Here is a 16,355-nt window from a genome sequence, read left to right as displayed (position 1 = left end):
CTGTGGAGCTTACAATTTTCATCACTGCTGATAACCACAGTGATGTAGTTTCCCTCTGTGCTCAGCTCTGAGAAAGCTCAAAACCAAGCAAGGTTTTGAAACTCATGAAATCAAAACAAATTTGCTCCTGCCTTTTCCGTGGTCCTGATTTTCTACTTCTACTGTATTATGCATGTATGTTGTAAATAATTTCAATTCCTTTTTGGAATAAAAATTATTTCATGAATAAGCTCAAGAAATTAAATTCTCCTTGAAGATAAGTCCTAATTGTCAGCATAAGAATTTTGGATGTCTCTATTCATGGATATCTCTAAAGTATAATCCCCCAAAAAGCTAGGATGCATTATTAAAACACATTAAAAAAAAAAAACTAGAATCATCCAAGCAAATGAGAGAGAGAGGTCCTGGAAGAGTATAAACTGACATTCCAGTGGAATTTAACTTTTATAAATCCTAATACCCAAAGATTCCATTTTTAACTAAAAAAAAATTCTAAACATATCAATTCTGATTTCAGAATTGCTCCTGAATTATGTTACTACCTAAAGAGTCACAAAATCATAACATTTATGTCTCACAGAAAAATTAAATTTATAACCAATGAAGTATATTAAATCACGTGCTCACAGAATCATTCACTCTTTCTCACACATCCCTTAAATTGGCAATACTGTATTGTCCTTCTGGAATCTACTAAGAGACTTCCCATAACAAAATAAATGAAGAAGACTTACAAGTTGATTAAATGAAAGGGATAGTGGCATTCTATATAATATTTGTATTTGGCATTTTATTAGAGAATTATATAAAAAAGAAGCTGTTTAGTTGATCTCAGGAAATGATTCTGATCATTTTTGTAAGGCATTCCAATATTTCTGTAACAAAAATTTCTGTGCTTGTCATTAGCAATCCGACTCCTCCTAACATACACACAACATCATCATCATTATCATCATCATCATCACCTAACAGAAGTTTGCATGTACAAATTGTTAAATATGTCCTTTTAAAAATGAATTATGAATAAATGCTAATTATTTGGGAACCAGGGCAGAAACATTTACCATATACCAAGCCAATAAGAACACTAATGTTTGCATTAAATTTTTAATTATTTTCCATATCATTGCATGGCTGTGACTCTTTGGTACAAGTAGTCACAAGCAGGAGCTGAAGAGAAGACAACTGAAGTCTTACAGGAGGGAGTCAGAGAAAGTGTCACAGAGGAGACAATGCTTGAACTGAGATTTGAAGGAAAATGGAAAACTAGCCAAGGTGACAAAGCAGAGAGGAGCATAATGGGCACGGGAGAGCACATAGGCAAAAAAACACTGGGACATGAGATAACATGGCAAGTTTGAGAACTAGCAAATATTTCCCTGCAGTATGTGGAATGTGAAAGATCAGGTTTGGAGTGAGGAAGGAGTAGATCATAAATAGCTTCAGATATCAATCAAAGGAGTTTAGATTTTATTCTGTTGGTGGTTCTGCAGGTCAAAGTAACTCCATCTTAAATGCTAATCCATCATGTTGACTTCTGATCAACCCTAGTTCTGGGAAGGCCTCTAAGATTTTTACTTACCATGAATCCTTCCCTTAGGCAAATTCCCTATGGTGTATAAGCCCTGGGTCTGGAGGATAACAGGGCAAGGATCCATCATCTCACAGGTACTGAGACACGGCTTCTGTTATTAAGTCCCTATTAAATGTTGTTTCCTGTGAAAACGGATGTGTCAGCCTCTTTCTTCAGCCTCTTAGCTCCTCAGTCTTTGGGGATAGGTTTGCACAGACCTGCTCACCACAGAACAGTGGTAGAAGCCATTTAGCAATATGAAAAAAGTAATTCCACTAGCAAAATCCATAATGAACAAGAGGAGCAGATAACTATTAGGAGGAAATAATTAATAGTTCATGAAGTAAGGAAGACTCAATTGCCATGAGCAGAGACAGAAGAAGAAGACAAGTTCAAAGTTTATTAGGAAATTGGATCAGAGAATGAGAGGGAACAAGTTCGGAGTTCATCGGGAAATTAAATCAAGAGTCCTCACCAAGATTTACAGAAGGTTATGATTCCCTCTCTAATATTCCATATAATTTCATAGGTTTTTAGTAAGGAAAAAAAGGAGAAAGAAATTGCCAAATAGAAGAAATAAAGCTGACTACATCATATAATCTTTTCTACTGTAAGTAAAAAAAAAAAAGAGAGAGAGAGAAAAAGAACTCACTTGCATTATTCTAAAATAATTTGTACTCAATAAATCACTTGAAATTGAAAGTGCTTTTTCAGGGCTGATTACTTATACCACCAGGAGAATTAAAATGTAAACCATAACTGAAATGTGATTTTAGTATAAGAGATAAAAGTTTGCAACAGAATAATTTAACAAAATGTAGCAATTACAAAACCAAATGTCCTGTTTATAATTAATACCATTAGCTTAATGGTGTGATTCTCAATCAATCTTCAATATAGACAGATGACTTTTCTCCAAACTGGATATTTTGGTCTAAATTTGCCTTAGCTACCTATGCTGAGAAAATTTCTTGACTGGGATCCAAATACATCTAGCCATTGCTTGTAACAGGTATCTATTGTTTTGTCTCCCCAGCACTCTCTATCCATTTTTGGAAAATGACCCACTCCCATTCACTATCCACCCTTATCCTCTTCTATCAACATAATTACTATGCAGGACATGATGCTTGTTTAATGTTTGGTGGATGATCCAACTGAGTTCCTAAATATTCTCTGTGTCAATGACCCATCTCTGCACTCCACTTTAGGACTCACTCTCTAAAGACCACACCCTACTTGGGAATCACTACTAAAGAATGGTTTACTTCTGCTACAACATGTCATGTGACCACACCCACCAATCCTTTCCCTTTTCTTACTCCCATGTCAGCTGCTGAGTTTCATCCAAATCTTTAGGCTCCTGCCCACTCCTCCCAGACTGTTACAGGAAGTCAGGGACCCCAAACAGAGGGAGCGGCTGAAGCTGCAGCAGAGGAACATAAATTGTAAAGATTTCATCTTAATATGGACGTTTATCAGTTCTCAAATAATACTTTCATAATTCTTATGCCTGTCTTCAATCTCTTAATCCTGTTATCTTCGTAAGCTGAGGATGTACGTCACCTCAGGACCACTGTGATAATTGTGTTAACTGTACAAATTGATGGTGAAACGTGTGTTTGAACAATATGAAATCAGTGCACCTTTAAAAAAGAACAGAATAATAGCGATTTTTATGGAACAAGGGAAGACAACCATAAGGTCTGACTGCCTGCGGGGTTGGGCAAAAAGAGCCATATTTTCTTCTTGCAGAGAGCCTATAAATGGACATGCAAGTAGGAAACATATCGCTAAATGCTTTTCCTAGCAAGGAATATTAATATTAATACCCTGGGAAAAGAATGCGTTCCTGGGGGGAGGTCTATAAACGGCCGCTCTGGGAATGTCTGTCTTGTGCAGTTGAGATAAGGACTGAGATAAGCTCTGGTCTCCTACAGAACCCTCAGGCTTACTAGGGTTGAGAAAACTCAACCCTGGTAAATTTGTGGTCAGACCGGTTCTCTACTCTCAAATCCTGTTTTCTGTTGTTTAAGATGTTTATCAAGACAATACGTGCACCGCTGAACATAGACCCTTATCAGTGGTTCTGCTTTTGCCCTTTGACCTGTGATCTTTGTTGGACCCTTATCAGTGGTTCTGCTTTTGCCCTTTGCCATGTGATCTTTATTAGATAGACCCTTATCAGTGGTTCTGCTTTTTGCTCTTTGAAGCATGTGATCTTTGTACCTATCTCTGTTCTTACACCCCCGCCCCTTTTGAAACCCTTAATAAAAACTTGCTGGTCTGAGACTCAGGCGGGCATCACAGTCCTACTGATATGTGATGTCACCCCTGGCGGCCCAGCTGTAAAATTCCTCTCTTTATACTGTCTCTCTTTATTTCTCAGCTGGCCGACACTTATGGAAAATAGAAAGAACCTACGTTAAAATATTGGGGGCGGGTTCCCCCAATACCAGACCATCATCTCCCTCACCTGTTTTCCATGTCCAAACACAACCCCCTGTCAATCAAATGAATAATGCTTTTACTAGAACTCTCCATTTATTTTCCATCCTTTGTTTCCAATACAGCAAGCCTGAGCAGTCCCCACCCAGATGAATCATGCTGAAATTCTCTTCTGGATGACTGAGCTCTCAAAAAGAACACTGCTCAACAATCCAGATTGGTATCATTCAAATTTATAGTGGCTAAAAATCTTCAAGATAATCAGCAACCCTTTCATTTGTTCTGAGTCAGTTCACTTCCCAACTCCCTAGGGCCACTGTTCTAAACCTTGACCACTTCCTTAAACCCCTTGCATCATCAAGCCCCTCCATCTTTATTGTCGGATCTTCTTTTTCATAGTAAAACAGAGGTTATCAGGTTAAAAAGATATCAGGTTATCAGGTTCAACAGAGAGAAGAATACCTTCCTGTTCCTACACCTCAAACATACCTAATATAGTACCAATCTTTATCTCACCCATGCCTATATTTGAGAAACCAGGGTCTCTCCTCTTGTCCTCTCTAAGCCACCATTTCTACCTGTGTCTTAAGTCCCAGACCACAGAAACCTTCAGAGATGCTGTCTTTCATCTATATCTTTTTATCTCCACTTTAATCTAGCTCCTTCTCCCACAAATATAAGCAGGTCAATTAATCTTATCCCCCAAATAAAACTATCTGCCCCACCACCAACAACAAAATTTTCCCTTGGCCCTTCTTCCATTTTTAGCACTTCTCCATTTCTTTCTTCTAGTTTCTCACCAAATGTCTAGAAACTACGTGCATCTATACATATGTGTGCATTTTATACATATATGCACAAGACGATATAAAATATGTACATTTTATATATTTATGTAATAGAAACAGATGGCAATAGTTTGAGGAATAGAGAAAAATACATATATAATACTACATGTGTGTGTGTGTGTATGGATATTTATTTATTAATTTATTCCTTAAAACACTGCCATGGTTTCTAACCCAACCTCTAGACCAAAAATACCTTCAGTAAGTCACCTATTTATCTTACCACTGCTAAGTCCAAAGCTCTATTATTACATTCTCTTCCTAAGTGACCCAGCTACAGCATTCAAAACTACTTTCTTTTCCCCCACTGCATACAGAGCATACATTTATTCGTTTAGTCTTTCTCTCTCCTGTAGGAAGTAAGTTTTTATGAAGGCAAAGACCTTGCCTACTTGATTCACTGTCTAGAATTGTGTCTGGCATGTAATAAGCGATGAACATTTATTGAATAAATACCACCTACCTCCAGGCAAAAATCGGTTAGTTCAGAGGTGGGAATCAAACCCTGAGACAACTTCACACTCTTCCCTGCCAGTTTAAACTTGAGACCAGGAAAGTCAACCCAGTCTCTCTAGGTAATAAAAAAATTCATTTTCAGTGTTAAAGAATAAAGCAGATATTATAGAGAAAGTGAGCCAAATAGCATCATAACAGATTTCAAGCCCTTGGTTTCATTTATCCCAATGTCCCAATGTCCCTGTCACTTCATTCTATCCTCAGTCTCTAAAATATCCTAACATCCTTATAGTAAGTTACCTTTTTAACTTAAACTAATTTAGTCTCTTCTTCTGTCATTATCAAGAGATCCCTTACTAATATACTATTCTTTGGTTGGATAGGCTCAAAATAAACATCCTAAAGCCAATGTTCAACAAAAAAAAAAGAGAGAGAGAGTAAAAGTTTATAGTTCCAACCCCCTGAATGAACAATATGTGTATATATTTAATGAAAATGTGCTGTGATATGGAGGTATTTTCTTTATGATTTATAAACTCTCTACAACACTTCGGTACTATTTATGGGGGGAAAAGCTATTTTCATGTTCATATCTTCTCTAAATAAGATTACGTATATATCACTATGGAATACTATGCAGCCATAAAAAAAAGATGAGTTCATGTCCTTTGCAGGGACATGGATGCAGCTGGAAACCATCATTCTGAGCAAACTATCACAAGGACAGAAAACCAAACATCACATGTTCTTGCTCATAGGTAGGAGTTGAACAATGAGAACACTTGGACACAGGGCGGGGAACATCACATCCCAGGGCCTGTCGTGGGGTTGAGGGTGGGGGGAGGCATAGCATTAGGAGAAATACCTAATGTAAATGTTGAGTTAATGGGTGCAGCAAACCAACATGGCACATGTATACCTATGTAACAAACCTGCACATTGTGCACCTGTACCCTAGAACTTAAAGTATAATTTTAAAAAAATTTAAAAACAAAAAGTTTTAAAAAAATGACTATGTATATATTTATTTTATCTCTGATGCTTTTTCTTTTTTTTTTTTTTTTTTTAAAGACCGAGTCTCGTTCTGTCACCCAGGCTGTAGTGCAGTGGTGCGATCTTGGCTCACTGCAACCTCTGCCTCCCAGGTTCAAGCAATTCTCCCACCTCAGCCTCTCAAGTAGCTGGGATTACAAACATGCGCCACCACACCTGGCTATTTTTTGTATTTTTAGTAGAGATGAGGTTTCACCATGTTGGCCAGGCTGATCTTGAACTTCTGACCTCAAGTGATCTGCCCAACTCGGCCTCCCAAACTGGTGGGATTACCAGCGTGAGCCACCACACCTGGCCTAATGCTATTTTTTTTAATGAAGTTTGGTACTAATTTTACCTCATGCTAATTTTCCTTAGACAGTAGGAAAAGTAAACCATTAACAGAGAGTAGTTGAAGAACCCAGTTACAACCATGCATAACTTAAGGCAGGAGGACAAACTAAAATGCCTCCTACATTGGCATTTAGAAATAGCAAAGTTGTATGTTGGAGAATAGAAATTAAATAATTAGCAATATTACATTTCATGGGTCATGGTACTTACCAAACAAACGCTGATGGAACAGAAATTTGCCAGCTATTAGTCCTGTGAGAATGGCAAGTAGCCATAGAAGCACCTTCAAAATCCTCCAGCCAATTCCTCTAGGGTATTTATTTGTAACAAATGAAAAACAGTTTCCAACAACAATAACATTGGCTTCTGTTTGGCTATGAGAAACTGGGTCTTCCGCAAATATTAAGAAGTTAAAGAAGATCACCAAGTAAGCCACAATCATGCGAGACCAGGGATGCTGGAAATAGTAACGAAAGTCTTTACCCATTCTTCAAAAGTCCCAGTTCGTAGTTTACCTGTATAAGAAAAGATAGATAGGGTTAGAGGAGGAAAACAAGTAGTGGCTTTCTTCTTTTTATCAGTTCAGGTTTATAACAGTTCCATAAAAAGGTATTTGGAAAAGATGATACCTGTTCCTACTTATGGCTCCAAGACAAGTCTGAGAATGAGGAAAATGAATACTGTCCCTTCCCTAACATCTAATCATACCTCTGATCATTTGGGGACTTAGGAAAGAAAAACAATGAAAGAGTATGGGGAGACAACGGGATGTGAGAGTGCAGAACACTGTCCAAAATTGGGATGGTGACCAAGATGACATGTAGAGGTCCTCCCAGGCGGAAATGCAGAGGTGGCACAACCATGGCTCATTGCAGCCTCCACCTCCTCGGCTCAAGTGATCCTCCCACCTCAGCCTCCCCAAGTAGCTGTGGCCACAGGCATGTGCCACCACGCCTGGTTAACTTTTGTATTTTCTGTAGAGACAGGGTTTCTCCATGTTGGTCTTGAACTTCTGGGCTCAAATGATCTGCCCACCTAAAGTTCCCAAAGTGCTGGGATTACAGGTGTGAGCCACCATACTCGGCCTCCTCTTTTTGATTATTACAAAATCAAAACAATATAGAGATAAAATGAGCATATATTAACAAAAGTTAAACAATATTCTCTCCTCTGCCCAAATCCCTCTCCTCAGAATTATGATTGCTTACGAATTTGGTGTAATTACTTTCAGATCCTCTTCTAAACATTGACAAATGTATATAGGTAAATAAACTTTTATTAAAATGTTCACAGTCTAGTTATCAAATAATTTCAATAGAGAGTAAGTTCTATGAAATAGCTAAGTCTACAGTAGAGTAGTAGCCCACAGACAGGACTGGGCAACTTTGCATTGGGTGAATGAGAATAAAGAGGAAGATTTCATAAAGGATATCCCCAAGTTTAAGGTTGGAGGATTAGCAGAATTCTTTTACTAGTGAAGAAGGGACAGACAGAAGGCAAGCCACTCTAAGCAGTGGCTACAGCACATCCAAAGGCACAGAGCACTGCAAAATATGTAACATGCCCACAGTAGTAGGTCCTAACCTGAATATGTGCACTGGAAGTACATAGCTGTCTTAAAATGAAAATGTTCAGGCCCACCTCCAAAGTCTTGCTCAGCTCCTCATTCTTCCCTCTTTGGGAACCAGCCTGCCCATAAAGAACACAAGCTGTAACTTCCACATGAAGAGATCTGTCTGGGTCCACCAGGGCTTGTAAGTGGATGATTATGTATAATTCTGGGGTTTGGCCTTCGTGAGCCCATTTGGCTCTCAGACTAAACTATGTCTGTTTTTCAGCAGTAACACTGATTAAATCTTAGATATCAAAAATAATACAGACAAAAATTTGACTGCCATCTGCCAATTCATTTTTCTTCTCTCCCAATTTGGTTAGAATTCAGAAAGGGAAGAGGGGGAAGAGGCGGAAGAGGGTCCTTTACAAAGCCTACAGCAGTTTGCATGCCAGGCTCTGTGCTGGATGTCTGCGTGTATCATTTTATGATTTTTGTCATAACAACCCCCTGAAATACTGTTATTATCATTCCTGTCACTTCATTTTACAGGGTGGAAATTGGGGCTGACACAGATTTTGTAACTTGCCCAAAGTCACCTAGCAGGAGAGCTCTGATCTGAGCCTCTGAGGCTGACTCCAGGTGCTGATCACCATTCTCTGCAGACAGCCAGATCAGCTCCTTGCACCTTCCTTGCCTAGAGAGCAGGCCCAGGTCCCAGTCCCAGGGATGCCATCCCTTGAATGTCTTCTGGAGACATGTTCTTCTCCAGACACAGTTATAATAACTCTGTAATATATCTACTTCTAATGCATAAAAAAAATTGTGTGTATGCATGCACGTGTGTGTGTGTTGAGAAAGAATCCTTTATAAACCCTGAACACTTGGTGGCGGGAGTATCCATTGATAAATATTCTCACTTTATACATGACTGAAATCACAAAGACCATGCCACAAGCCTGAAGTAAGTCAATGGAAGATCTGAGATAGCCTCCAAGGTTCCCGAGTCCCAATCCAATATTCTGGGCTAACGAATGCCAATTCAACCTACAATCTTAGTTAATGAGGACTTGTCATGACTATTTTACAAAAGAAATATAAACATGCAAAAGGATTGGCAATAGAATTCAGCCAAGCAAATAGTGACTGTGCCTTGGATTCATAGGCCTTCTAAGCAATTTTAAGTCCCTTGTTATCTTTGTGAACACTCTGAAATCTGTCCCCAGGGGCTGCAGCTTGGACCACCTAGGAATGGTGACTATCTCAAGAGTCTTGTTTTTATTTTCATATTTTTCAATATGAGGTTTATCACCTGCTATAGTAGCAGAAACTTAAATGTGTGACTCTCACACCAAAGAGAGCAGAGCAAGTAGTGAAGAACAAAAAAATGAACTTTTATGTGTTTTCATGATATTCAATGTGTAAGAATGCCAGAATAGGTTGGTTTTCAACTCAATTTCACATAACACTTTTGGAAGTGTCCAAAGACCACCACTACAAAAAAAATTCATCACTGGTCACCAGTGAGTCATGAAAAAGAAATAGTTCCCATATGCCCATCGGAACTAGAAAGGATTATTATTTAAGAAGCTGCTATTACAGGTTGCTGTTGCTTCTTTCACCAGTAAAGAATTCTGATATGGTTGCTACCACCACCTCCCCTCCCACCATGAGCACACACAACTAAGGCAGTAGGATTTAGAAATACTACTGAAATACCATCATTATCACTCCTATCACTTCATTTTACAGAGAGGAAACTGAGGCTCACATGGACTTTGTAACTGGCCCAAAGTCACCTCTCAGAAGAGCTGTGATCTGAGCCTCTGAGGCTGACTCCAGGGCCTGATCACCATTTCCTGCAGACGGCCAGATCAATTCCAATACATACAATCTTGATTCCTTTTTTAAATACATGCATTTTGGAGGCTAGCACATACTTATTTTCTTGTTGTTTTTAACTTCAGAATCTTGCTTCGTGGGCTATGTAATGTCCACATGCTCAAGTTAAATTAGAACATTCAAAAAATTTCTGAGACAGCTGTTTCTCTCCAGCATTTATATTATTTAGGGAAAGAGAACTATAGCATTGAGCAATAATCCTGCACTAGTACATGATCTTATTTAATTACCACAGTAATGCCATGAATGCTACTATCACTGCCACATTACAGGGAAGAAAACAAAGGCTCAGAGCAGTTATTGCCTGTTTAATTTACATAACAAGTGGAAACACCAGGACTTGAATCCAGACCTACACCTAGCCCTTAATCTTTCTAATATACCACAAAGCTGGAAGTGTTTCTTCCAGTAAGATATTTCCCATCATGCTTACAGCTCATTCTTTATTTCCACTAACAGTTTCAACTAGCAGAACAAAACAGGACCCCATTATTGATCATTTAAGCTGGCTGGAATTTATTCTGGCCTCATAATTCTGAAGTTGAAGTGATATCTTCTAGAGGGTCCCAAATTTCAAACCCTTACATAATAATTTGAATTAAACCTCTGCTTATCCTCACTTCATGACTTCGTACACAGGCTGCAAATGTTTGCCTAGTCATCTGAGCCCTACTTTCTAGTTCCTTAGGTACCCCAATATTATCCAGAGAATCAAAACTGTTTTCACCTCTGTAGTGCACATAAAACATCTTTACAATCAGTATGATCATTTGGTGTATCTACTGTTAATTTAAATGCAGGCTTGAGGCTGTTCAAATGGACTATGTTACACAGGGCACATAGTCTGCAAAACCTTTCCATTTTTAAAAATTCATTTCTATAACCACAAATGAGAATGAGCTTTTATCTTAGCTCCTGGCTCATTATAGTGAAATTATCTGTGTATGTTTGTCTCCCTCACTTGATCATAAGCTCCTCAGAGAAGTGGCTGTTTACTGCCAGGGCACAGCACAATACTGGGCTCATATTGGGTGATCAGTAAGCATCTACTGGATGAGCTGAGTGGTACACTCACAAAGAGAAGCTCCCTCATTGTTTAGGTGAGATGAGAAGAAGGTGGAGCAACCTGCCATTCAACTTCCGCTAAGGCAAACAAAGCGAAGAGAAGCAGTGCAATCCAAGGACTGCATTGATGACTTGGCCAGTAACAATACTAATGCACCCCCACTCAACTCCCTCTCATTTCAGCACGAGGTGTTAAATTAATATTTCTAAGGCTAACATTTATTAAGCACATACTATATACCAGACACTATGCTGATGAGCTTTACAAGCATCTCTTAAATTTCATAGCAACCCAATGAAGAAAATATTATTTTCCTTATTTTACAAATATTGCAACGGAGACTTAGAGTTCAGTAGTACCTTGTAAAGAATAACAAAATTAATTTATATCAGAGCCACAATTTAAATCCAAGCCACCTGGCTTCAACATTCCATGCAATGTCTTCCACACACAAGGACATAAATTCTAAAATCTTACCCTTTATGTTAGTTAGAAAAATAAAGCCATCTGATATAAAAAAATAATCACAGTACTTCTATTTTGTGCAAAGGCACAAAGGAAAGCGCCTGGGACTGATGTAGAGATGTATCAGTAGTTCTGTGTGGCTGGAACACTGGGTGCTTGGAGTTACCCTGTGAGAGTTAAGGATAATTAGGAGCCAGTACAACAAAGATTATCCAAAAGTGTTGGTCTGTATTTTACTGAAAATAGAGAATTATCAAAAGTTTCAGAGCAAAAGAGTGAGACAATCATACATTTAAAAGTGATGATGTACAGATTTGTTAATTCCATAATAACATTCATTCATTCATTCATTTGTTCAATATTTACCAGTTGCCTATTTTTTGCCAGGCACTGGCCTATGTGCTAGGGTAACTAACAGACAAAGTCCTGTTGCCATGCATCTGATAGTTTCTTTGAGGGAAACAGATATTAAACAGATAAAAATTAAACACAGTTTTTAAGGAAGTTCATAGAGAAAATTATAGCAAGGAAAAGTTAACAGGGAGTGTCAGGTGTGAGGGAAGTTAAAGACCTCATTATAAGGTGACATTGGAAGACAGGCATGAAAGGGAGAGAAGCCAGCAGCTATCTGGGGAAAGTGTGATCCAGAGAGAGAGAACAAAAGTTGGAAAGGCCATTGTTGGGTGCACGTTTAGAGCAAATTAAGGGATCTTTAAGGAGGGCAGTATGACTGGATGGGGAGCAGGTGCAGGGGAGTATGAAAGAGATTAGGTACAGGAGGTAGCATCTGATCACGAGCAGGCCTTGAAGCCCTCCTATGGGGGCTTTCAGCCTGAGTGGGATAGGAAGTAGAGGAGGGACACAATCTGACTTATATGTCAGAAGGGCCTGTCTGTTTCCTGGTCGAAAATATTTTGTAAGAAAGGAGGGCAAGGAACAGAAGCAGGGAAGCTACTGAGGAAGCCGTTGCCAAAGATGCAGCAACTTGAACCAAGCAGAGAGAAATTAAGGCAGTTTAAACAACTCTGGTTCTGGACACATTCAAAAATAACTAATAAGATTTACTAATACATTGGATGTAGACGTGACCTAGGCAAAACCCAGAATGGAACTGCCATCTCCTGAGATAGAAAATGCATTTCCTGAGATGGAAAATGCATTTCCCGAGATGAAGAGGGATGCAGTAGATGTAGACAGCAAACTCGTAATTAACACTTTTTAGTGCTTTTAGGGGTTGGGCTCTTGGAAAGCACTTTCCATGTATTCTCTCAATTATTCCTGATACCAGCCATTTGGATTTACCAGTGAAGAAACAGAAATTCAGAGAGGTTATGATCTGTCCAGGGTCATAAAGCTACCAGCTGACAGAAACAGGCACGACTACCTCTATATAACCCCAAAGTTATTACTCTTAGTTACCACTGTGTGAAGTACAAAACACAGAATAAAATTCCAATGGGAAGGAAGTAAGAGTAAGTACTAAGTGATGACTTGAACCTAGTAGGCCCTCAATAGATATTTGCTGATGGATGAATAAATGAATAAACAGATGTATGGATAACAGATAACAGACCAGCCTGGGTGAGGAAAAAAAAAAAACTGGAAGACTCCATTCCAGAGAGAGTAGAGTCTGGATAATACACATCCAAATCTGCAAAAGGATAGATGGAAGAAAGGTGAAAAACCAAATATATGGAATGTCCTCAAAGAGCTATAAACTTTCAAAAGCAATCTCAGGTGGCAAAACATCATTTCTGTTTTTGTCTATTGGTGGTATGGGGATGTGGGGGTGGGGAGGGGCAGAGCCCACGAGGAGTATGAAAAGTCTTATGCTTACTTTCCAACCTACCTGGTCTCACACACACACATATGTACACATACACACAGACCAGTCCTGAGGTAATGACAGGTCTGAGTATATTATCTTAAATTGTTAGATAAAAAGGCAAGAAAAGATTATATACAGCATTTTACATAATGCAAGTGCCTAATACAGGTTAAAAAAAAAAAAACACAAATAGCAATAATAACAGAAATAAAGTTAGAACTTCTTACTTTTAGTCTAATACAAAAGACCACAGGGGCTTTTAAATAAAAAGCAACCTTTTAAGTCAATCAATAAAACCACCATAAGTGGTTCTGATAGATTCCAGGATAATATCTGTGGTACCTTAGCTAATTTAGAGGTTTACATCTATAAATCACTTCCGAGATTTTCTCTTCACATTGTCTCAACCTTTAAGTGATTTTTCTTCCCTTGTTCCTATCCTGCAGTCCTTGGGTAAACAAATTGCTTAATCAATGCAAGTTTTTAAAACAACAACTCCAAAAGCAAAATAGGTCTAGGGGTCCTCTGAACAGAGACAACTTTCCATTGAAATGGCAAAATATTTATGAGCCCAGCACATTATAAAGTTAAAAAATAATCACTACTATATCCTTTAAAAATGTTTAGACCTCCTTTTCAGTGATTTGTTTGCAATAAGGAATTGTGAGCCCGGAGCAGTGGCTCACAACCTGTAATGTCCGCACTTCCGGAGGCCAAGGCGGGCGGATCACGAAGTCAAGAGTTCGAGACCAGCCTGACCAACATGGTGAAACCCCACCTCTACTAAAAATACAAAAATTAGCCAGGCATGGTGGCGCGCGCCTGTAATTCCAGCTACTCAGGAGGCTGAGGCAGGAGAATCCCTTGAACCGGGAGGCGGAGGTTGCAGTCAGCTGGAAATCACGGCACTGCACTCCAGCCTGAGCGACAGAGCCCGACTCCATGAAAGAAAGAAAGACAGAAATTAAAGAAAAGAAATTGCCATGATCATATTCCAAACACAATGCCAAAGAAAAAAACATTTAATGAATTAAATAGAATTCATGTGAAAAGTTTATTTTTTAATGACAGCTTAAACAAGCATAGATAAAACTGACAAGAGCCAGTATTCTCATCACACGGATCAGATGGAGGGTGGAATAGGAGGGATAAATGCCTGAGACAAAATGTCAAAATCCATAATTACTTTTAAACTACGAAGACTTGGGGGATAAAAGAAAGTATATCCATGGTCAAATGTCAATACTTTACAAAAAAAAAAAAAAATGGGGTTTACAGGGATTCAACTACTTTTATATTCAATAAATTGGAAGACCTTGTTTCTGAAACCAAAACAAAACCCTGTCGCTTCCTAGAATTCCTTCCTTGGATTTCAGACAATACATCATTTATAATTAGGGGGCAATACATATCCTTATATTCAACATACTTTTACTCATTTTTTTTTTCCTTTTTGGTTCCTGATAAGCATGTGATGTTTACTCCCATGTCTCTCTCTCTCTCTCTCTCTCACGCACACCCACACACACATACACACACTTCATTGTTCCACAGAGGGTAGAACACACTTGTGGGCCTGTGGCATTTTCAAAAACAGGAATTAAAAAAACAGTTTTATTTAGTCATGATGAAGTTAGCAAACACCCAAGTCTTTGTTTTTTTCCCAAGAACACCTACGAACTTCAACCTGTTAATTTAATTAAGAAAAATAGGGCTTTTACTCAGTTCCTAGGCTAGGAATCGCTGAAGCAAGGAAAGTTCAAGGTCTGCTCTCCCTCCGTATCTCTGCACCCTGGAGCCAGGAGTTTGAGGACTCCCACCAAGAGCCTTTCGCCCGGGAGTCTCCTCTGCCCTTAGCCAGAGGGCTGGCGCGTCCCCCCTCCCTCCTTGACACTTCACCCTGCCTCTTTGGCTGCCATCCCCAGGAAGGCAGGAGCAGAGGCGCCGGGGAATCCGGGGGCCGGGCCGGGGTTCCGCGGCTGCTTCCGCACTCGCGGGCAGTGACGAGGAGGCACCAGGCTACGGGCGGCAGGGCCGGGAGGGCTCCGCTGCGGCTGGACCGAGCGGCTGAGGAGGCTCGCCCAACGCCCATGCTCACGTACTCACCCGAAGGGTCGCGCGGGGCGCGGGGCGACTGCAACACGGGATTCGCGGTCGAGCACAGCCCTCGGCGCGCCGGCGGCCTCGCTGGGAAGCGCAGCGAGACGGGCCGGCGGCGTCGCTGCCGCGGCTGCTGTCACGGAGCTATAAATACCGGCTCGGCCCACACCCGCCGCCGCCTACGCCGGGCGCCCTCCGCGCGGGTTCTTCACCGCGCCGCGCTCCAGCCGCAAAGTCCGCGGCCGCGGGCCGGGCAACGCGAGCGCAAGGGCACCGGCGCCGCGCAGGTGACCGCGATCATGCCAGCTGTGTGCAACCTCTGCAGCTGGAGGCATGGCCTCTCCCCGCCCCCGCCCTCCCTCCCGCACCACGGGCTGACTCCAGCCCGCGGGCCGCCTGCGCCACGGGCCGAGCCTGCCCGGGCCGGCCCGCCTCTGCAGAGCGGCAGCTGCAGGCGGGGAACGGACTCAGGAATCTGGTGGGGGTTGGGGGGCGGCTGACAGAAAATCCACCATCCTGCAGGGAACCAATGAGGGTCCCACTGGGATGTCCTCGAAGAGCTACAAACTTTCGAAAGCAATCTCAGGTCGCAAAACATGATTTCTGTTTTTGTCTGTTGCTGGTGTGGGGATGTGGGGGTGGGGAGAGGCAGAGCCCATGAGGAGTATGAGAAGTCTTCCACTTACTTTCCAACCTGCCTGGTATCACACACACACACACATATGCACACA

General features: G+C 40.6%; 1 protein-coding gene across 2 annotated transcripts in view; it reads right to left on the bottom strand.

Annotated features, from left to right (window-relative positions):
* TMEM117 (transmembrane protein 117) overlaps positions 1-16,006 on the bottom strand; it is a 561,961-nt gene extending 545,955 nt beyond the window's left edge. The window contains exons 1-2 of one of the 2 annotated variants that reach the window (XM_054443489.2): positions 15,631-16,006; positions 6,922-7,226 (exon numbers count right to left, since the gene is read on the bottom strand). In XM_054443489.2, the coding sequence (XP_054299464.1) occupies positions 6,922-7,198 (277 nt within the window). In that variant the 5' untranslated portion in view covers positions 7,199-7,226; positions 15,631-16,006. The remainder of the gene's footprint in view (positions 1-6,921; positions 7,227-15,630) is intronic. The other variant, XM_054443491.2, reaches the window with a different exon arrangement.
* Between the last annotated feature and the right edge of the window lie 349 nt (positions 16,007-16,355).

Source organism: Pongo pygmaeus, chromosome 10 (genome assembly GCF_028885625.2).
Source record: "Pongo pygmaeus isolate AG05252 chromosome 10, NHGRI_mPonPyg2-v2.0_pri, whole genome shotgun sequence".
Lineage (NCBI taxonomy): Eukaryota > Metazoa > Chordata > Mammalia > Primates > Hominidae > Pongo > Pongo pygmaeus.
The sequence above is the reverse complement of the archived record's forward strand: the minus strand, read 5'-3'. Positions and strand labels throughout refer to the sequence as shown.